Genomic DNA, 22073 nt, shown 5'->3' on the forward strand with positions numbered 1-22073 from the left:
CATTTTAATGCAATAAACAGCACAGACCCTGCTAATCAGAGTGTGTCCCAGTTTAAGTTCCACAGTACTTTTTGCCAGTTTTGTTTGTGCAGCTCTCTTAAGAAGTCCATATTGTTAAAAATGACTGAAAATCTGTTTTTTACTGGGCTGCTGTTAGTGACCTGTTCTAAGTGTCCAGCCCACACAGGAGCGCTGCCATGCATGATGTTTAGCGGGTTCAGTGAAGAACCGTGAATGAGTTTGAGAGGAGTGTGATTAACAGTGGCTGGATCACTGAAGACTCATTTAACCCCTGTATTCATGGGACTTTCAACAAACATTATTGCATACTCTGACCACTAGGGGGCATTGCAGTACCCCAAACCCCAGATACAATCGCACAGACACAAGCCCAGGTATAATAAAAGGTTTATTTGCATCCAAATACCTTACAAAGCCTTTTGTACATCTCACACCAATCATTTTCCTTCACCTTCCACTCTTCAGGGGATGCTTTGTCATCTTCCACCTGAGTCTTAAGCCCCTTGGTTAGGATCAGGTGGCTTCTTTAAGACAAGACCTGGGGTTACTTCCGGTGCTTAGGCATATCCCGTTGAAAGCACTTCCAGGTCAAATGGAAGTCCTAGAAAGTCATATGACGTTCCAGCAGCTCCTCCTGGTTGTCCCTATAGAACCCAACAGTGCTGCATTGTGGGACTACAGATTCCAGCATGCTCTGCAGGAGTTTGTGGGAATTCCAATCCAGGAATATTGTCATCTGGTGTATTGGAGGAAAAAAAATGTTCATCCGTACTCGTCTCTGCACTGGCCTCGCAGCCAGATAAGGGTCCATGTTCAATCCCAGTTGGGATGCCAATGCACATGTGCCACCCATTACATTACTAGACACTAATATCCTTTTTTTAATTGTGTCTGCAGGATAAGGATAAATATCAGTTTGGAAAAACGAAAATTTTTTTCCGGGCTGGTCAAGTGGCCTACTTGGAAAAACTGCGAGCAGACAAGTTGCGTGCAGCCTGCATTCGCATCCAGAAAACTATACGCTGTTGGCTGCTACGCAAGAAGTACCTGCGCATGCGAAGTGCTGCCATCACCATCCAGAGGCATGTCCGAGGCTACCAGGCACGATGGTAAGGAAACTCTCTTTTTTTTTTGTAAGTCGTTGTAGGTTGGACTAATGAGCTTTTTGTTTTTTATCCATCCATTCTGATATGCCAGATCCTGCAAGTCTGGCACCTACAATTGTATGATGGTCCTTTAGATCATTTGTCTTGCCCATTCTAATGTTTGCTCAAATAAGAACTAAACCTCTTGACCAGGTGTGCATATGATATGCTGAAGACTAAGTTGCCTCCACATGATTTCTTGTTTGGTGGAGCAGATTATTTGCTTTAACAATCAGGTTGACCTGATGAAGTGGTATTTATGCAGTACATGGGCATACTTTCTTTGATACTACAGTGCATGGACCTGCTCTTATTGCTTTGTTTAGTCATCTTTTAAATTTATGTTTTATTTGTACAGCCTGGCCAAATTCCTACGCCGAACAAGGGCTGCCATTACCATCCAGAAGTTTCAGCGGATGTATGTGGCTCGGCAGCGATACCGGCGCATGCAGGATGCATCTCTCATCATCCAGTGCATGCTTCGGGGTTATGTGGCCAGACAGAAGTACCAGCAGGTGAGGTGCATGCTTTACAAAAAAAAAAATATACATTTACATTGACTAGAAGATGTTCCAGGCTCATTGGTTTGTTCAGTATGATCATAGAAGGCAAGGAAAGGTACTTTATGGGTATAGAATTGAATCCTATTATCGGTATTTCTGTATTTGTACAGCATGAGTTCTGGTAGATGAGGCAATTTCCTCAAGGAGATAAATTGAGACAGTGGTGGGGATTGTACGTGCAGTCATGTGGTTTACAGCTCAACACTGGAACCACTAGGGGGCTACACTGTATAACTAGAAGAAGGTTTACACTTCCACCTTCGTAACAGGATAAGTCTGCCTGTGTATCCATCTGGTTGCTATGTCTGTGTCATTCCAACAGATGGCACTTCACAAACATTTGTAGTAATGCATTTTATTACTAAACATGTACAGTACTACAAAATACATTCCAATCGATAGTGCACTTTAGATGTTAATGCTGAGGTCGGCATAAATTAGATTTCAACCCGTCGTAGACGAGTAGCACAGTTAGTCCTTATTACAACAATTTGAGTCTTGTAGCCACAGTAAAGAAATGTGCTAGACAAAATGATTCAATTTACAATCAAATATAATTAATAAATGGATCATTCAGGCAAGCATTTGTAGGAGAGATTTTTAACAAAGCCAATACTGCTAGAGTACTTAAATAAATAAATAAATAACTATGATAAAGTTATTATATAACACATCTGAATTTTTTTTTTCCCCATAATTGTGACATCATTTCAAATTAGAATCAAAAATAAATATTTACAAAAATAATTTCTAAAAAATAAAAAGTGAATCTACCCAAGAGCTACTTGGATATCAATTTGAATTTTATCTGTATTCAGATGTGATGGAAAATCAATCAATCAATCAACATTTATTTATATAGCACATATTCATACAAAAAAATGTAGCTCAAAGTGCTTTACAAAATGAATAGAGAAACAGAAGACACAATAAAAAATAAACATAAGTCAACATTAATTAACATAGAATAAGTAAGGTCCGATAGCCAGGGTGGACAGAAAAAACAAAAAAAAACTCCAAAGCTGGAGAAAAAAAATAAAATCTGAAAATAATGAATGTTGCTGATCAATGCAACCACAATCACAGTGTAGTCCTTCATTTGGTAGTTCAATAAAATCTTCAGTTCCAGGGCTGAGCGAAATTAATTGAATATTAAAAAAAAAAAACTGCATCTAACAATGGCAAATATCATTCCTTCCATTTCAAAATAAAACCGTGACATTCTTTTACATTTTTTTCCCGATCATGTGTCACACAAGTCTTCGACCACTGGCAGCTAAAAGACTTGCTAGCTTAAGGAAATACATCTTTCATAATTAGTCATATCAATATATAATGTATTTGTGTATTTTTATATACATACAAAGTACACATTTCCGTTTCTGTTAATCTTTGATTTAGATGCAGTGTGTCCTTAATTCATAAGTAATACAGAGGAACTCTTGACGTTTTTTTTTTTTGCTATTAGTTTCATTCAACTCATTGGATTATCCATCAAAAGAACTTGTGAAAACAAAAAAGAGAATTATTTTTTATCCTGTGCAAATATGCTATTACTAGCTGTGCTACCTGGTGAGGACGGGTTGAAATCTAATAAATAAACTGATTTCTCTCTGTTGGACGTATTCAGCATTAATGCTTACAGTGCTCCATTTACTGGAATGTTTTTTATAATGAATGTGGTAATAAAATGCATTGCATTTTTCATTCCAATCGACAATACATCACACACATTGGCACTGCTTTTTTGAATCCCATTTCAAATGGTATATAACAGAAACATAGTCCTAGATGGACACACAGACACACACCCCCATAACAGAAATGCTTGTCCTTTTCTTAAGGTGGATAAGCTGATTTCTATCCCTCGTGCAGTTACTGTCTGTTAGACGTTTTCAGAATTAACATTTTGCAGAGCACAATCTATTAGTGTGTCTTGTAATTAAATGCACTGCATCTTTCATTCCAACAGATGGTGCATCACAAACCTTAGCACTGCTTTTACAAACGCCATACCAAATAGCATAAAACAGAGACATAGCAACAGGACAGACACACAGACACACACACAAACACTTGTTCTTTTCTTAAGGTGGATAACTTCTATAACCTTAACATTCCAAATTGCAAATTTATATATAATTTTTTCCAGTCATTTCTTATCAGCACTTGGAGTTCCTGTCACTTTCTCTTCTTCTGTTCCAAGAACATTTCTTCTTTTTTAAAAAAAAAATATATATATATATATATCTTCAACTAATGCCTATAGTATACCCTAGCAGCCTGGCATGACATTTATTTGCATATGGGTTACATTTTATTTTAAACACAGTAGCATTATCCCTAATTGAATGTATTCCAATCTATTTTTTTTATAGTACATATATTTAGTGTCACTCAGAAAGTAATGAGGATTGAACCCCAGTTAACTGCTCTGGCCACTAGTGGACTACACAGCTACAGGGCAGTTGTGTCCGTATTTTTGTGACGTGTCCACCAGTGTGTTGATTGATTTGTTAGTTCCTGGTCACAAGTAGGTAGGGATTAGAAATTGAACCTTTAAAACTGTTTCATGGCATCTTAGCCCCTCAGGTTTAGAGGGGACACTGATACCAACCAATAGGACCGCATCAGCTAGGCCCCACATGCTCAGACCAGAGGGGTTTTTCTTACTTTTGAGAAGCTGCGGCTGGGGAGGTTGGGCAGGGATGACAGTCTTTTCCAGGCTCTCACTGAAACTTGAGAGATGCTATTCCAGTCGAACTTGTGTGAACTTCTTGCTGTCCATGAATGGCACTGACAGCTGTGGCTAATTACGACCTGTCTGTTTTAGCAGTGAAACTTTGACAAAATCTTGTATAGAGAATAAACCAGGATAAACTCCCAGAAATTGTTCATTACCTTCAATATACATTAACTTTGCAATAATTCCTTATACAGATGGTGCGTGAGCACAAGGCGGTCATCATCCAGAAGATGGTGCGGGGCTGGCTGGCCCGGCAGTGGTACAAGCGCTCCTTGGAGGCTATTGTTTACCTGCAGTGTTGTGTCAGGCGCATGCGGGCCAAGAGGGAGCTGAAGAAGCTGAAAATCGAGGCGCGCTCTGTGGAACACTACAAAAAGCTCAATATCGGCATGGAAAACAAAATTATGCAGCTGCAGCGCAAGGTGGACGAGCAGGTCAGTGGGTTTCCATGGAAATGTGTGTGTGTGTGTGTGCTTCAGAGCCAGCAACTAAAAAAAGGAACTGGACCCTTTCCAGCTGGGAATAAATAACTGGTGTGACAAACTGCTGTTATATCATACTACAAAATGGCTAGCAGTAATGTAGCTATACAAGAACAGTCCAGATGACCTTTAGCTGTTTTATTATTATTATAATTATCATCATTATTTTAATTGGTTTTCAAACATGGCACTGCTCATTATATTTTCCCTTGACTGCAAGGCAAGGCAAGTCAAGTCAAGTTGGGGAGCATGCACTGGTACAGTGTGTTGCCGCGCCCACTACACGATGCCTTGCATCCCACTTGGCAACCCACCAGGCAGACACGCGGTCCACCCTCCGGAAATGACCCTCTATCTGCCACTGCCATGTGTTACGTGGGCGACCCCCTGGCCTGGTCCAGCCACATGGGTCCCCAACAATGAGGATCCTGCGAGCTGGATCACCCTCTGGGAAACGCGCCACGTGGCCGTAGTTCCATAACTGACACTTCCTTACAATGCAGGTAATGAAAATGACATAAAAACCATTAGCAACACAAAGTCAAACCAACAGTACCCAAGGATTCTGTGACGAGGCACAGTACCAAAGGAGTCCAGTCTTCGTCTCAGGTCACTGGAAAGCGTCCATGTCTCACAAACAGGGGGCACCAGGACTCTAAAGACTTGGACTTTCATCCTTTTGCAGATATCAGGAGTGCCACACACCCCTTTCCAGTGACCTCATGACCCCCCATGCTCTCCCAATTCGTCTACTGACTTCATAGGAAGAGTCACCAGAGACATGAATGTCACAAACCTCTCGACGAGGTCGACACTCTCTCCGCAGACAGACACACTGCGGATGGCTGTGCCCAAGAGGTCATTAAGAGCCTGATGTTGGTTTTTATCGGGACCCTCGCAAGCCCAGACACTCGGACTCCTCACTCAGTCTCTCGAGTGAACCGAGCAGAGCCTCCATTGACTCCCTTGACTGCAAAGCGATCCAATTCACAACATTACATCTGGTAGTCGTATTTTACAGTTAGAAATTTCTTGCCCATTTTTAGTATGCGCACATTACTGAAAAGGTAAATTAAGTCCCATTGAAACAAATTTTCCCCCTTATCTTACCATGTAGACTTCAAGATATAGGCTTCTCTCCATAAAGACCCTAGTTTTATGCAGTCCACGTGCTCTGCAACAACAAGAACATCAACATTTATTTCTGTAGTGCATTTTCATACAATTGATGTAGCTTAAAGTGCTTTACAAAACTGACATAATTTAAACTGAGAAGTCTTGTGAGACTAGATGTCCCCTGTGGCCAGGTGCAGGAATGACCAGTCTTGCCAATATAAAAGTTGGGACGCCAATCAGGTCATCCCATTTAATTAACTGAAAATGTCTAATGAAAATAGCACCTCTTGGCATTTTTATGCTTCTCACCCTCAGTGCTAACAAATAGGTTCAGCTCTATCTGACAGGAGCTCCATCCGGCAGGTTGCTCTGGTCGCAAAAGATGCCTCCTTCCAGGCAGCTGGGTCTCTTCTAGCTGAGAAACTGGATGGGGCGGGGCTAAGTGCCCTGACTGGGCGGTTTCTCGATGCTGTGGGGAGAGAAGGAGAAGAGAATGTTGTCAACGGCGCCCCCTTCTCGTCCTGGTGGGTTATTACATAAATACCTCGATCGAGTCTTTGAGGAGGTCCTCCAGCACGAATGCATGACACCCCATCCCAAATGTGTGTGTTAAATGTTTCCAAACAGTCCCCCAGACTGACATTTACTCAATTATGTTGACCTCTTTTATGAGTCGCTTTGGATAAAAGTGTCCGCTATGCAAATAACTGAAAATGTAATATAATTATTATTTTATTTTACTTCCAGTACAATTTAAAACAATAAACATATTAGTATTTTTGATTTGCATTTCATTTAATTATTATGTATTTTAAACCCTTCTGCACCAAATTTATATTAAAAAAAAACGGGGATGGCATCAGAGATCCTAAATTAAGAAGAAAAAACTTCTTCATTTGGGGTGAAAGAAGCCAACACCCTTGAGCTGTGCCAGCCCACCAGCTCCAAACTGGTGTCAGAACTGACCAGCAAATAACATGTGTGTCCCATTTATGGACATGCCAGTTTCTAACCTAATGTCACTCGGGCAACAAGGAGAAGGCAGAGACAAAATCTGGTTAGTGACAACACATGTAAGCAATAACAACGGGACTCGTCAGAGTGCCTCCCCTTGACAATGAAGGTTTAGAGCAGGTGCTGCAGCCTGGCCGAATTCCAGAGAATCTCTGCTACTGTAAACTTCTGTTGCAAACCAGGCTCCCAACTTTTTGCTCCTCGGCTACTGTCTGCAACATTTAAACTCCAATTTGTATTTTTAGCACAAAGACAACAAGAACCTACACGATCGTCTGACGAACCTAGAGAACACCTATTCATCCGAGAGCGAGAAGCTGCGTAATGAAGTGGATCGTCTTCGCGGTACTGAGGAGGAGGCGAGAGTCAACTCTAATCGTATAACTTCTCTGCTGGAGGAACTGGCAAAACTCAAGAAGGAGCTTGAAGAGACACAGAGGGAGAAGAAAACCATTGAGGAGTACGCTGACAAGTACAAGGTGGAAACTGAGCAGGTACAGTAGGCTTCATTTATCCAAGGTGGTGATGGTGGTGATGATGAAGGTGTGCATGGTGCCATCTAGTGTTCTGTCAAAGTTTGCTTTTCTGGTGCCTGACCTTCTCTTTGGCATATGTAACCTGAGCTTGTATTTCATAGCACCAGGGTTGCAGCTTGGCAGCATGTAGCCGTGCTTTTTTTTTTTGTGTTTGTTTGTTGCGTTTTGCCCTTTTAATTTGAGATGGCACACAAGTGTGCTAAAAAGAGAAGAATGCTTTTGTATTGTATATTATCTGTCTGGCCATTAATCTGTTTACAGGGCCCTCTTGATCCAATTTTTGGATTGTACCTTAGCATTGGGTGCAACCAGCAATATACTTAAACAATTGTTTTTTATCCACATCCCAAAAACAAAGTGTCATACCTCTAATTCAAGTGATTATACAAATTTAAGAGTTGCCAGTTAAACTGTGGAACTGAGGAGCAAAATCCTAGTACATCGACGAAAGAGCACATAAACAAAAGGAACACAGAGAGATAGTGACAGGAGTGCAGTCCAAGTCCAGTTTACTGAAGTTCTGAAGTAGCAGCACTACTGCTGTACCCCCGGCCCTCTTTTATGAATATTAGAACATAAGAACAATCTAATTATTATTATTATTATTATTATTATTTGAATTGGTTTTCAAACTTGGCACTGCTCATTATAGTTCCCCTTCACTGCAAGTCAAGTCAAGTTGGGGAGCATGCATTGGTATATCATCAAGTCCTTCCGTGAGAACGAAAGAACGAAATCTGGACGAGGACAGGCCATTCAGCCCAACAAAACACGCCAGTCCTATCCACTTATTAACATCAAGTCGAGTTTTGAAAGTCCCTAAAGTCTTACTGTCTACCACACTACTTGGTCTCTTATTCCAAGTGTCTGTGGTTCTCAGTGTGAAGAAAAACTTCCCCTTCACAAGTTTCCGACTGTGTCCCCGTGTTCTTGATGAACTCATTTTAAAGTCACTGTCTCGATCCACTGGACTGATTCCCTTCATCATTTTAAACACTTCAGTCAGGTCACCTCTTCATCTCCTGTAAAGGCTCAGCTCTTTTATTCTTTCTTCATAACTCATCCCCTGTAGCCCTGAATCAGACAAGTCCCTCTTCTCTGGACTTTTTCCTACTGCTGCTATGTCCTATTTGTAACCTAATATATTGATTGCTTTATTATAATACAAATAAGACAGCAGCATCCATAAATGGCAGAATTAGAGCTGGCTGTGATGTGCTTTTAGCAGTTTGTTTGCAGTCACATCTTTTGGGTTGATCATTACCTGCATATTTTTGCTCCAGGGTGAAGTTATTCTAATTTTATGTTTTGAATATTTCTTTTCTACTTTTGTTTAATCATTAAGAAAAATGTAGACTTCTCTCTATTGTATAATCTGTCATGGTGATCCATTGTTTGTTTTTCTCAAGCCAAAGTCACTTGTGGCTTTCTTTTATTTATTGTCATTTTAACAGCTGGTGTCAGAGTTGAAGGAGCAGAACACTTTACTGAAGACTGAAAAAGAGGACCTTAACCGTCTTATTCTGGAGCAGGCGCAGGAGATGAAAGGTACTTAAGTTCTGGATAGATCTCCTCCTAAGTGACCTCAAAAAGCTGTGATTCGGGCTGCTGCCAACTATCCACCCTTGTTTGAATAAATTATTTTTTCTGGCCCAGCTCCTTTGCTATAAATTTAACTTAACCACATGCATATTAGGCTCTATCATAATACACTGATTAGCACTGTTGCCTCATGGATCCAGCATCCAGGGTTCCAACCCAATGCCTGGTTGCTTTATGTGTACAGTGTCCATGTTCTCCTTGTACTCCCAAAGATTTACTTATTAAATTGTTATTACTGATTTGGCTTTTGTGTGAGTGAGGGGACACTGTCAACGGCCGAGTCCTGATTTGTTTCTGATGTTGCCTGGTTAGGTTCTGACCCAACACAATCTTCAATTGGATTGTGGGGGTTTGGTAATGTTGGTATGTGTGTTATGAAGGATGATGCATGGCAACCTTACCCAACCAGAACTCACACAGTCTGGAAGGACAGGGTAAGATGGCTTGCACAGGGCTTTGTCTCCCCCAGGGTACTAGATGGTAGCACACCTGAACTACGGCATTGTCACATTCCCACAGGACATCTTGGGAGTTGGAGTTTGTCGACTCGGCCCCTTTTGGGTTCCGTGGGTGCCACCAGGGGGTGCTGAAGGAACTGGTGAGCCCTACTTGGTTGGGCTCCAACATCACCGGTACCAAGCCATGGTTTTGGGACACCAGGCATAGTTCAGGGGTTACATAAAAGAGGAGCTGCTTGCGTCAGCTCCGGGAGTCAGTCGGGAGGATGAGGAGGACAAAGCTTGCTGGAAGGAGAGGAAAGAAGAGAGTGACAAAAAAAGATGAATTGCTGTGAGCTGAACTAGAATGTGGTTGAGGTGTGGGAAACGACTTCTATAAGAGTTTTGCACCAAATAAAGCCCTTTTGTTTACTGTGACTTGTGTCTGAGCCTGTGTGTCGAGTATTTGGGGAGCTGCAGCGCCCCTGGTGGTCACCCTTGTTACTACAGGGGGAGTCAAAATTATGTTAACATTTGAATGGCGGAAACAATATTTTCACGAAACATACTTCATATGTTCAAGATGATTTACAGGAATGTCTCAACCTGTTCGCCATCATGTTTGACACACAAAAACCAACGAGCAACAGTACCATTTAAAGCCCGGACACACATTTTGCAGGGAACAGATGATACCACAGTCTGTATTCTGTCCTTCAGGTCATTGATATCGAGAACCTTCCTGCTATACACGCGCTTCTTCACCATACTTCATAACCAGAAATCACTGGGGGTCAAATCAGGGGAGTGTGGAGGCCATGGCAATGATCCACCATGACCTGTCCATCAACCTGGAAAGGTGTGGTCAAGATAATAATAATCCATTAGTGTTAACATAATTTTGACTCACCCTTTACTTAAGTTATGTATTTATTGAGGCTCGCTTCAGACAGTTGAAGGTGTGAACATGAGATTACATGTGTAAATGGAAATTGCTGCTAAGTGATTGAACAGAAAGCTCCATGAGATTAAGGAGTGTAGTGAGATGGTTCACCTGCCAGTATGTGATTTGTAAAACTATGAAAACTATTGCACCATTGGGATTAGCAAGAAGAGAATACGTCAGACAGATCTCGGGTGAAAATGAAAAACATATATATTTTAGACCAGTGGTGCCCACACTTTTCTTTGGCTTGCGAGCTACTTATGTGAATTTCCCCTTGGGATTAATAAAGTATCTATCTATCTATCTCTATCTATCTACTTTTAAAATGACCAGGTCAAAATGATCTACCTACATTAAAAATTATATATATATAGAGATAATAATATAATTTATTTATACTGATTATCAGAGGTGGGTAGTAATGAGTTACATTTACCCCGTTACACTTACTTGAGTACATTTGTGAAGATCAAATGCTACTCTTACTCCGCTACATTGGGCAACACTCGAATCGTTACTTTTTTTTCCATTACATAAAGTCTGACAGACAATTTTCAATCTGCTCTGTAGCGTATGCTGTCAAGTTGCGCACACGCCTTCCATTGCGTCTCAGCTGCGATTTTAGTTCCCTCTCCTTTTTCTTTCTCAGACTGCTTTTCGGAAGGAAATCAGTTTCGTAGTTTTTATGAACAGTTCGAAAGTGCCTTTCCACATTTTCCTTCTTTGGAATAGCAATGATAGATTGACAGATGAGGCAAATGCACTTCGATTGTGACATTGTGAGAGAAAAAAATCCTCTTCCGATTCCACATCCAGCCCATAAACAACAATTTATTTATTTATTTTTTTTTAAATCCCTTCCTTAGTCGATATAAATTGGAAGGCTAACTAGATCACTTAGATTACTGGAGTTTTGCAGTATCTCGCGCGTTTGATCGTGCGTGCGGGATGACCAGTGTGTTAGAAGAAAAGAGATCTCAGACTGGCCGCCCTGTATGTCAATCAAGTGGCAAATGCCATGGGGAGGATATATCATAGATTAGCATTTAAAAAAAAAATTTTTTTTGAATGCAACGCGATCTACCTGCCCTACCTTTCCTATGTACCGGTCGATCGTGATCGACGCGTTGGACACCCCTGTTTTTAGACCATTATGTCCTACGGTGTTTTAAACCAAGGACCATTTTGTCAAAGTCATTGATATTTAGAACCACCGACAACTGCCATTGTGTGCAGTACAATTATCACATTTTTGTTTTCTTTATGTACTTGTACAAATAAAGAACAGCTGGCACGCAAACTCAAATACTGATACTGTGTATATACTACTTTAAATTTTTTAAATGAAAATGATCTCCATCCAGACTAATGTTTTCACATCGTTTATGCCAGAATCTCCACTCACAGTAAAATGACCAAAAACATATATAATAGAGACATTCATCTATACTGGACATGAACAGATCTGCAGAAACGGGATGAGGAAGTGCCTTCTGTGAAGGCTTCGTTACATTGAAGGCCATGAGGTTTATCACAAAACTGTGAAGACCTGCAAATTGTTTGCATTTTGCACATGCGTGTCGTATTGAAATGATACAAACACAGTAAGCACCATATTAAGCTACTCTTCTGTGTCCGCTCTGTTGGAAATTGGTATTCTTCTGAGAATGGTGACCAGTCAGGGAATGAGACTTTTTAATGAACAGGATCCAGTCAGGGAAGCGTCACATAATTGGCTCAAACCAATCAGAGTGAGATTAGAGTCTGCTTTTTCAAAACTCTTCATTTTCACCTGCCTACACTGTAACACAGAGCCAGCATTTTTAGAAATGTACGTCTCCAGAGAGCATTTCCAAGAGTCTCCATTTTTGAGTGTTAAAAATGCAAGGGTAGTGTCGACAAAAGGCGTTAATGGATGTACAGAGGTGAAAACCTTGTAGTATGGATGTAACACAAATTAATATACGGCCGATCAGGGCTGTTTATCAGAAAGTACCTCCTTAATTTAAGTGCCAATGTTACTCCCACTCTTACGCCCTTGGAGGTGCCCTGAGAAAGACAACAAAAAAACGAGCACAAATAGATTAGATTACATCAATTTTTACATCAAAGTAGTCTGTCAGACTTACGGTGCTCCTCGGTCTCTTTCTGTGTTTCAGGCTATTGCTAATTCTCATATTTCTACTCTATGAGCCCCCCTAGCAGACTCGGAGTACAGAATTGGAGCAGGAAGAAGTAGTGTAGAAGTAAAAGATGTTGTTGTCCTCAAGAAAGTCAGTCAGTGTGCCCTGTGATCAGGTGTCATCGAGACATTTCAGTGGCCTTATCAGTAAGAACGTTCTAAGAAAGGTGACTAGGTTAGTCTGTGGACCACCACCAGTAGTACATGGACCACACTCTTTAGAACTACTGTTCTAAACCAAACTGCTGTAAGAAAGAATGTCTACTGAGGCAAGTACTCGAGGGCAGATTAGAAGGAAAGAAATGTGGACATTGGGCAGAGAGCAAATGAGAAAGAAATGAAGGAAGGTGAAAGGACTGTCCAGCAGAACATGATCATGATGGTGGTGGTGGTGGTAACAGTGTTTACTTGAAATACACAATGTTGGAAGGATTGATTGAATGAGTATGTATGCTGGCAAATACATTTAATTTAAAAATTACTTTATCCCTATTTCAACCTTAGAAGACTATGACCGAGTGTCCCCATACATAGTTAGAGACATTCTTAAAGACTAATGAAGATGTGACACCAGATCCCAATGGCTTTATTGTCCAGCTTCAAATTAGGTCTTAAGAATCAGCCTGAGGATCTTAGTTTCATATAACATGCTCTGCTCTGCTCTGCTGCCTCACATGCCCAGCATCCTCCATCCAAATCCTGGGTCCAGTTGCTGTCTATGTGGAATCTGCATGTTCTCCTTATGTCTGTGTGATGTTTTTTTTACTACAGTTTCTTTTCACATCCCAGGGACATGCAGCTTAGATTGCCTGGCTACTGTAAGTCAGGAAAAAGTATGTGAGTGTGTGTGTTGGATGGTGGTGAGCGGGCAGTTTTATGGACTGGCTCTCCTGTGTCAGTTCATGCCTTCCATCTGATGTGGCTGGGATAGGTTGCATGGACTGTGATGGTTGGCATGCCACGAAGTAGTTGCTCACAGTGCAGTATATTGCTAAAATTCATTAATATGAAACAATTAGGAGACGTAGATACAAGACTGACACTAGAATCATTAAATACATTTCATTCTGACAGTCTTTGTGGAGGTTTGATCAGCAGACAAGTAACATCTTTGTTTTTGGGAAATGTCTTAAAATTGTTGACAGCAGGTACACATTAGGCGTGAGAGACTTTGAATACATGGGCCACCTTTATTCAGAATTCTCTCTCAAAATTCAGAAGGAGGCCTCGGCCAAACCAAGACAGTTCTTTGTCTGGATTCTTTTAAGTTTAAGTTTGAGCTATCTTGGGTTATGTGTTTATTGACCGAAAATTCTCATGTCGGTATGTATGCATGGGTATGATTTCTAGTAACAGAACACTGATGTCCAGCTTCGCGTAGTCTTCACCTCTTGTGGCAGCAACATGGTGGCAACCCATAAAAAAACTTCTTCTTTCAGCTGCTCTCATTTAGGGGTTGCCACAGTAGATCATCTGTCTCCATCTATCCTTGTCTTTTACATCATTTTCTGCCACACCAACTGCCTTCATGTCCTCCCTCACCGCAGCCATAAACCTTTTCTTTGGCCTTCCTGTTTTCCTCTTTTGCCTGGCGGTTCCATCCTCAACACTCTCTTTTCTCGATGTACCCCTCATCTGCCCTCTGAATTTGCCCAAAACATCTCAGTCTAACATCTCTGAGCCCTTTCTGGTTGGCAGTGGTGATGGACAGGTTGACAGATGAGGTCAGAGAGGAGGACAATGATGTTCACGGGTGTTATTCTTAGTGAAAATAGACAGCAGGTTTAAGGTGGAAGTACACACTGGAGAGATGGGCACCCATAAAAAAAATAATGATGGAAATTTGTTAACAATAATAATTTCAGAAATTCCATAAAATAAAAAGCTGCTGGATTATGTGAATTTCCCCTTGGGATTAATAAAGTATCTATCTATCTATCTATCTATCTATCTATCTATCTATCTATCTATCTATCTATCAAATGAAACTGAATTTTTTTCTAATGAAATCCTTAAATAACAATAAAACCGACATGCCTAACTCTAAACATGAACAACATTTATTTCTTCAGGACATTGTAATACAAAGAATGTAGCTCAGAGTGCTTCATAAGATGCCTGCAATGAAGTAGCAAGGAACTAAAAATAATTTATAAATAGATAACAATAAGAATGAATAAATATAGAAAAGAATTCATTAATATGCAGTAACGTAACACAGATACGCAAGTCATAGAAAAAGTATAGGGTGGTCCAGATCTAATTATGCAATTTTCATTACATTGTAAGTTAAGTTTATTACATAGAAAATCACCTAAAAAATCCTGGACCCATCCAGATGATCTGGATCTACATAGTTAGATCTGGACCACCCTGTAGAGTCTTTTTATATAGAGATTCATTTTTAAGTCCGATGCTATGGGCAGATGAAAAAATAAAGAAATTCCATGTGCCTGGTGCAGGAGAAAAAAAAATCTGCAGGGGTCAAAAGACCACTTAGCCCCAACTTGGCGTTCTACCTAAGATAAATGTGCTTATGAAGTTCCTTATTATGGAGCCGTAAGTGTCAGGCAAAAAAAAAAAATTAGTTCAAATGATTTTTTTTTGTTGTTTTTGCCCGACTCTTATTACAGTCGCTTTTTATTTTTGCTGATCTGCAGTTTAGTGAACTGGAAGAGTATAGCCAGCCAGTAGTTTCAGTGTACTCTATGCTGTTCAGTGCCATTATCAACTAGATTTTAAACTTGCCTTTTCTTCTTTTAACATTTCCACCGCTGACTCTGGAATATCACATTCTCTGAGAAATTCCATAAATCCATTCTTGTAAATTTTCCTGCATTTGAAACTCATTTCAGGACTCCTCAAAAGAACTGTTTCAACCGCAGTGGTCTTCCAAGTACCTGGTTTTAAGATACACCTTATTGTTTGCTGAACTTATAAGCCAGGAAAAATGTATGGGACTCTGTAATAAGAACTGGACTGCGAGGGGGAAAAATAATAATCTGTTCGAATGGATTAATATGGAATGGAGCTCAGTACTACTGAGACCAGAGTCAGGGAAAAAAATCATTTGTTTGAACAAATTATGTAAGTCATTTATAATTTGGCTTGACACCTACAGGGCTCCATTGGTTGTTGTTTTTTAAGCTTCATCTAGAAGAATTGATGCTGTGGGTCTCGTTGACAGTTGGACTATTTTATTCCAACATTCCAATTAAAAATAAGATATGAGATACTGACAAGGAGGAGTTTAGAAAATAAAATGGCTTCAAGAATAAAGGGCAGTGCTCAAAGCAGCAAACACAATGAAATGTACAGTATTAGGAGCTGGAGTCCATGAAATCTTGGTAGTGTCTGCTGCAGACAGAGAACATGTGATCTGTAGCGAGAGTAGGGAGCAGGTCGAGGAGACCCTGGAGAGGTGGAGATCTGCTCTAGAGAGGAGAGGAATGAAGGTCAGTAGGACCACCAAGACAGACTACATGTGTGTGAATGAGAGGAAGGTCAGTGGAGTGGTGAGGATGAGGGCGTAGAGTTGGCGAAGGTGGATGAGTTTAAATACTTGGGATCAACAGTGCAGAGTAATGGGGATTGTGGAAGAGAAGTGAAGAAGAGAGTGCAGGCAGAGTGGAATGGGTGGAGAAGAGAGTCAGGAGTGATTTGTGACAGACGGATATCATCAAGAGTGAAAGGGAAGGTCTACAGGACGGTAGTGAGACCAGCTATGTTATATGGTTTGGAGACGGTGGCACTGACCAGAAAGCAGGAGACAGAGCTGGAGGTGGCAGAGAGTTAAAGATGTTAAGATTTGCATTGGGTGTGACGAGGACGGTTAGGATTAGAAATGAAGACATTAGAGGGTCAACTCAGGTTGGGAGACAAAGTCAGAGAGGTGAGATTGCATTGGTTTGGACCTGTGCAGAGGAGAGATGCTGGGTATATTGGGAGAAGGGTGGTAAGGACAGAGCTGCCAGGGAAGAGGACAGGAGGAAGGCCTAAGCGAAGGTTTATGGATGTGGTGAGAGAGGACATGCAGGTGATGGGGGTGACAGAGTAAGATACAGAGGACAGGAAGATATGGAAGAAAATGATCCGCTGTGGCAACCCCTAATGGGAACAGTCAAAAGAAGAAGAAAAAGTGTCTGCAGCAGACTAAACACTATAGGCTAGTCTTGATCGCTAACTCAAACGTATCAACTGATGGAGCCTCATAGACAGACTGTGGGGTGACCTCTAGAGAAAAGAAGCCATGAAATTCAAAAATATTAATTACAGTATGAGTTGTACTGTTGGGAGGGCAAAATGCCTGTCTTGGGTAGACAAGAAAGACGCCATTTATGTCCATCTGTCCACTTTCTGAATGCACTTTACAGGTCAGGGTTCAATAAACCATAGCCTATCGGATTGTAATGGGTCCAAGGTGAAAAGCAACCCTGGATGGACCACCAGTCCATCGCAAGACACCCACTCAAGCAGTCATGTACACTCACTCAAAAGTCAGTTTAAATATAACAATACATTTGATAGCCTGCCTTTGGATTTTAGGGAGAATTTCCAAAGGACTGAGCGAAAATTCACACTAACACTGTGAGAACATGTAGACCCCATAACCAGGCAAGAAATTAATTCACCTTGGCCAACAACTGTGAGGTGGAAGAATTGTCCACTGTGCACTGAAGTGTCTGTACGCCCAAAAAGTCACCTTCTGATGACAAAATCAATTCAGATTTACTGCTTTTACAAATGACCTGCAACATCACTTGAGAAGTGCATTTAATGATTTCAAGTACATCTGGGGGGAGAAAAAATAAATCTATTGAACTGAAACCCGGACTGATATTTAAATGAGTTTGCCTCCAAAATGTAGCTGTGCATTTTGTTCAATTCTTGTGCTAAGTTTCAATGTTTTAATATCTCTTCAGAGAAAATGGAGAAGGCTTTAGTGGAAGAGACCAAGCAAATCGAATGCGAGCTGAACGAGGAACGATCCCGATACCAAAACCTGCTCACAGAACACCTGCACTTGGAGGCGCGTTATGAGGACCTGAAGGAGGAAATGACGTTGACCATGGTAAGGATGAGGAGGCAGGCGTGCATAGGACACTGAGCACTTGTTGTTTTATTACTTGATCATTCCGGGCAGGGAATTCATGCTGATTTCTTGTTAATTAATTTCCCCTGACAGCTCATTTTTCTTTTTCAGTGGCAAACTATTATAGCAGGGCAGTTAGCGTATTCAATCCAAAATATCTAAAACGTCATCCTATTCATTTTTGTTAACATAACCCTGGATATTTTTAATTTCATTTTTCAGGTTTCAATGTATTCTGTTCTCATATTTCATAAATCTTGTTGTGGTGCTTGTCCATTATCCAACCTGCTATATCCTAACACAGGGTCACGGGGGGGTCTGCTGGAGCCAATCCCAGCCAGCACAGGGCGCAAGGCAGGAAACAAACCCTGGGCAGGGCAGGCACACACACACACACACACACACACACACACACACACCAAGGACAATTTAAAATCGGCAATGCACCTAACCTGCATGTCTTTGGACTGTGGGAGGAAACCGGGGCAGACACGGGGAGAACATGCAAACTCCACGCAGGGAGGACCTGGGAAGTGAACCCGGGTCTCCTAGCTGCCCTGTTTTAATACACCAAATGCAAATTCAAGTTCAGTTGATGTTTTTTTACTTGCATGTACAATAGAAAAATGAAATTGCAAGATACCACATCATGGAGGTCATAAGAATGCAATATGCATTCCCATCTGTAGCCTTGTATGTTTACTGTTATCAGCCTGGTCACTGTCAGGATTGACTGTAATTCAACACTTTCTTTTATATCTATAACCCTGAGCAATTCGATGGGGTAGCAGAACAGGCAGGAGAGAAATTTACTGTTTACACATACGTATACTAAGGGGGGAAAAACCCCAGTTGTGGCCAGAATATTAGTAAAACTGTAGATGTACAAAAGAAAAAATATTATTTATTGGAGTCAGATAATTAAGAAAAGGGTTAGAATGAAAACCTGCAGCCACTGCGGCCCTCCAGGACTAGAGTTGGGCACCCCTGCATTAATACATTAAAAAAAAACCTGTATGCTAGATATTACTCTCCATTACAAGGGCTCAGCATAGTTTGAAAACCAGTCATGTTCTGCCGGCTACACGCACCTCTGTGGTGTGTCTGTCATCCGTCGAAGTCCAGCTCTGTGGTTGTAGGACTTGTCAGCAGGAGGTGAAGCAGTGCTGCCTGTGAGGGATCATAGTAGAAGCTAGTAGTAGAGGTTTAATAAAATATTAGGTCAATCAGTGAGCAAAGATTAAAATGTATGTTGTCAATGACAACATTTAGAAATAGGAGGTAAGTCAATGCGTACAAGGAGGAACACATTGCATCTTAGTCACCGTCCAAATTCTCCCTTGAGATGTAATCCACTTGTCCTCGTGCATTTCCCTTTCCTGTTACCTTTTCCTGTATACATCTTTAGTTACCGTTACTGCATTTTTTTTTTCTAGATTTCTTCAGCGGTGGTCTTCCCTTCAGTCTCAATTTTAATTTCCAGTACAGACAGATGTCACATGGAATGAGATCTGGTGAATTTGAGTGGTGCAAAGCATTCTTTTTGGCAATAAAACGTTTTGACTAATAACACAACGTGTACAGGTGGGCTATCACAGTGCAGCCATGTTTGCTGGTGCGCCCACATGGTAAAACTGCAGTTTTATGTACACCACTGCTCTGGACATTTTTTCCATAGATACTTTCCCTAAAATGCCTCAGCAGTTCAATGTAATGTTGCTGATTAACAGCCTGTTTGACAGGGAATCCTTTTATATAAACATGTCCGTCGATTTGCAAAAATGCGATCGTCATTGTTTTCATGTTCGCTGTGGCCTGGCATCCTTTTTTTCTGACCCGGAGAAAAACAAACTCGCCAAAGTCACAAGCATGATTGTAGAATAAATGTCAGAAGTGTGCTCTCGATCATCTTTACATGATACAACTTTACGGACTTGAAAAGACTGTAGTCATACGACACCTAGGGCCATAGTAGATAACTACACCCTAGTCCCTTGCTATTGACTGATTCTGGAAATTTTTGGATCTCCCCTCCTTTAAACACAAGTTTAAAAAAAAAAAAAAAAATCAGTAAAAAAAATCACCAAACTCTGGTCATTGGATTGAGAACCAAATGTGAGCGCATATGATATTACCCCAGGTGAGAAGTCTAGAATGGCTGGTCATAATGGCAAAGGATTAACATTTATTTGTGAGATTGATGAGCGGTTAATAGGGAAAAAATACTAGTGTATAAATTTAAATGGGTAAAAATCTAACAGAATCCTTGGTGGAAGATCAGAGTTGTAGATTGAAACTAATATGGATTAGAAAGAGAAGAAAAAAACATGAAGTGAGTATTGTGAAAGAAGATGTTAAGAGGCCATAAGTGATGACTGTGTACTAGGAAACAGCATGTGGGAGGTGTGGCCAAGGAGCTCTAATGGGTGTGGCCAAGGGTGTGGCATGACATTGTTTGCAAGGGAAATCCACACACAGTGGAACTTGGTAGGCCCAGACTGAGTCAACCTTCTCTTGGCTTGAAGGTAAGAGAAAGTGGAAAGAGCCTCTGATGTGTACAGGCAGCAGCAGCACCATCATCGCTGACACAGTAAGGAGTAAGGATATAGAATTTGGTTAGTTTTTATATCTGTTATTTAGACAACTACATATTCAAACTTTGGTTTATTTCTTTATGAATAAAAATGTATAGAATGCTAAAAGGTTACATATTGTGTTTTTTAATCAACTAGTTTTATCCCATGCTGAGAGAAAGCAGACTTGCGCTCGAAGCTCATTTTTTTTGGTCTTTCTCTCCATAGGTTATACCAAAGCCAGGACACAGGAGAACGGATTCTACCCACAGCAGTAATGAGTCAGAGTACACTTATAACTCAGAATTCGCTGAGCGAGAGGAGGAGGCATCACGGGGACCTGAGGTGAGAGTCGGTCTTTCATTTCTAAAGGCCATCAGGGAGAAAAGGCACATCCTGTTTTCATCAGTTGATAAACTAAATGCACAAGGGTTGCTGCATCAGCTGTTGTGGGACTCTGAACCAGCAGAATGAGTTAACCCATCATGTCACTTTGTTATTAAAGTGCTGGCAGTGCATTGTTTTAGGTGTACCATATTGAACTTGAAGAAGCCATACATAGTGCAAAAAACATAAATCGACACAAAAAAAATCACAATAATAATTGCAATAAATAGTAAATGTGACATCAAGTATCTGTTTAGTAAGAATGCAGCATGTTTTAGACTGCATGATAAAAGTAACTGAGCTGCAAAATAGCATCTAACAAGTATGGCCGAAAACTAAAGCAAAGCTTTGTTGTAAAGCTAGCAACAGATTGGTAGTGTGGGTGCTTCCGTCAGTGGGTCTGTAGCCCCTAACCAGCTGAAGGAAGTCTGCATGTGTGAGTTAGCGGATTAAAGGCTTGTATTCACTCAGTTTTGATAAGCACCATACCGAGTGTGCTTCAGTCTATTCTTAACAGCAAGTGGCATTAATCCGTTTGCTTTACATCGAACTTAAATGTTGAATTCCCCAACCCCAACCTGTATAATTTGATTTCTTGGTCTTAATACTGTCGTTTTTTTGTTTTTTTTTCTCCTTCTATATATTTAGTAATGTAGCACTTCCACATACATTTATTTTCTGTTTTTTCTTTTATCTCTCTATTGTGTTATTACCAATATGAACCCTTCCTCTGTCTGAGCACATATAGAAAACAGTGTAATGCCTTCGATGGGCATATTGGTTATACTGTACAGCAATAAGGTGGACCTTTGTGAGGTATGGGTCTGTTGCAGCGATTTCCGGGAGAGTGCATTGGAAACTGACGCGGATGTACCGTTAAGAAAAGAGCATGAAAAGGCAGGATAAAAAAGCGGAAAAACAGAGGCGGAGGTGACAGACTTGAGCTATTCAAAGTTTGGAAAGAGATTGTCTCCAGTGGAGCACTGAAGTCCTGCACAGTTTGCAGGTGGTCACCTCAAAGAGATCCCGGTATACTGAATGAAGTGGACAGGACAGTTAAGAGGATCGAGCAAGTAATAATCTTTTACGTTGGGATAGCATGTCTGAAGACTTATTTTATGAAGAGACAAAACTGTTAATATTGTCAAATGTTTTGTGTTCTGATTTTTCGTGTTATTTGTATACTATGTGTGCTGGGAAAGGGTTGTGCGGTTACAGAATCTAAATGTTG

At 40.8% G+C, this 22073-nt stretch overlaps 1 protein-coding gene across 17 annotated transcripts in view; it reads left to right on the forward strand.

The window, feature by feature from the left end:
- The window catches only part of myo5aa (myosin VAa), a 239628-nt gene that overhangs the window by 162532 nt on the left and 55023 nt on the right, over window positions 1-22073 (forward strand). For all 17 annotated transcript variants that reach the window (XM_039770291.1, XM_039770295.1, XM_039770296.1 and 14 more), the window contains 7 exons: window positions 919-1130; window positions 1525-1681; window positions 4670-4909; window positions 7333-7581; window positions 9078-9171; window positions 17713-17861; window positions 20684-20800. In XM_039770291.1, coding sequence (XP_039626225.1) covers window positions 919-1130; window positions 1525-1681; window positions 4670-4909; window positions 7333-7581; window positions 9078-9171; window positions 17713-17861; window positions 20684-20800 — 1218 coding nt within the window. The remainder of the gene's footprint in view (window positions 1-918; window positions 1131-1524; window positions 1682-4669; window positions 4910-7332; window positions 7582-9077; window positions 9172-17712; window positions 17862-20683; window positions 20801-22073) is intronic.

The sequence above is a fragment of the Polypterus senegalus genome, chromosome 12 (genome assembly GCF_016835505.1).
Source record: "Polypterus senegalus isolate Bchr_013 chromosome 12, ASM1683550v1, whole genome shotgun sequence".
Lineage (NCBI taxonomy): Eukaryota > Metazoa > Chordata > Cladistia > Polypteriformes > Polypteridae > Polypterus > Polypterus senegalus.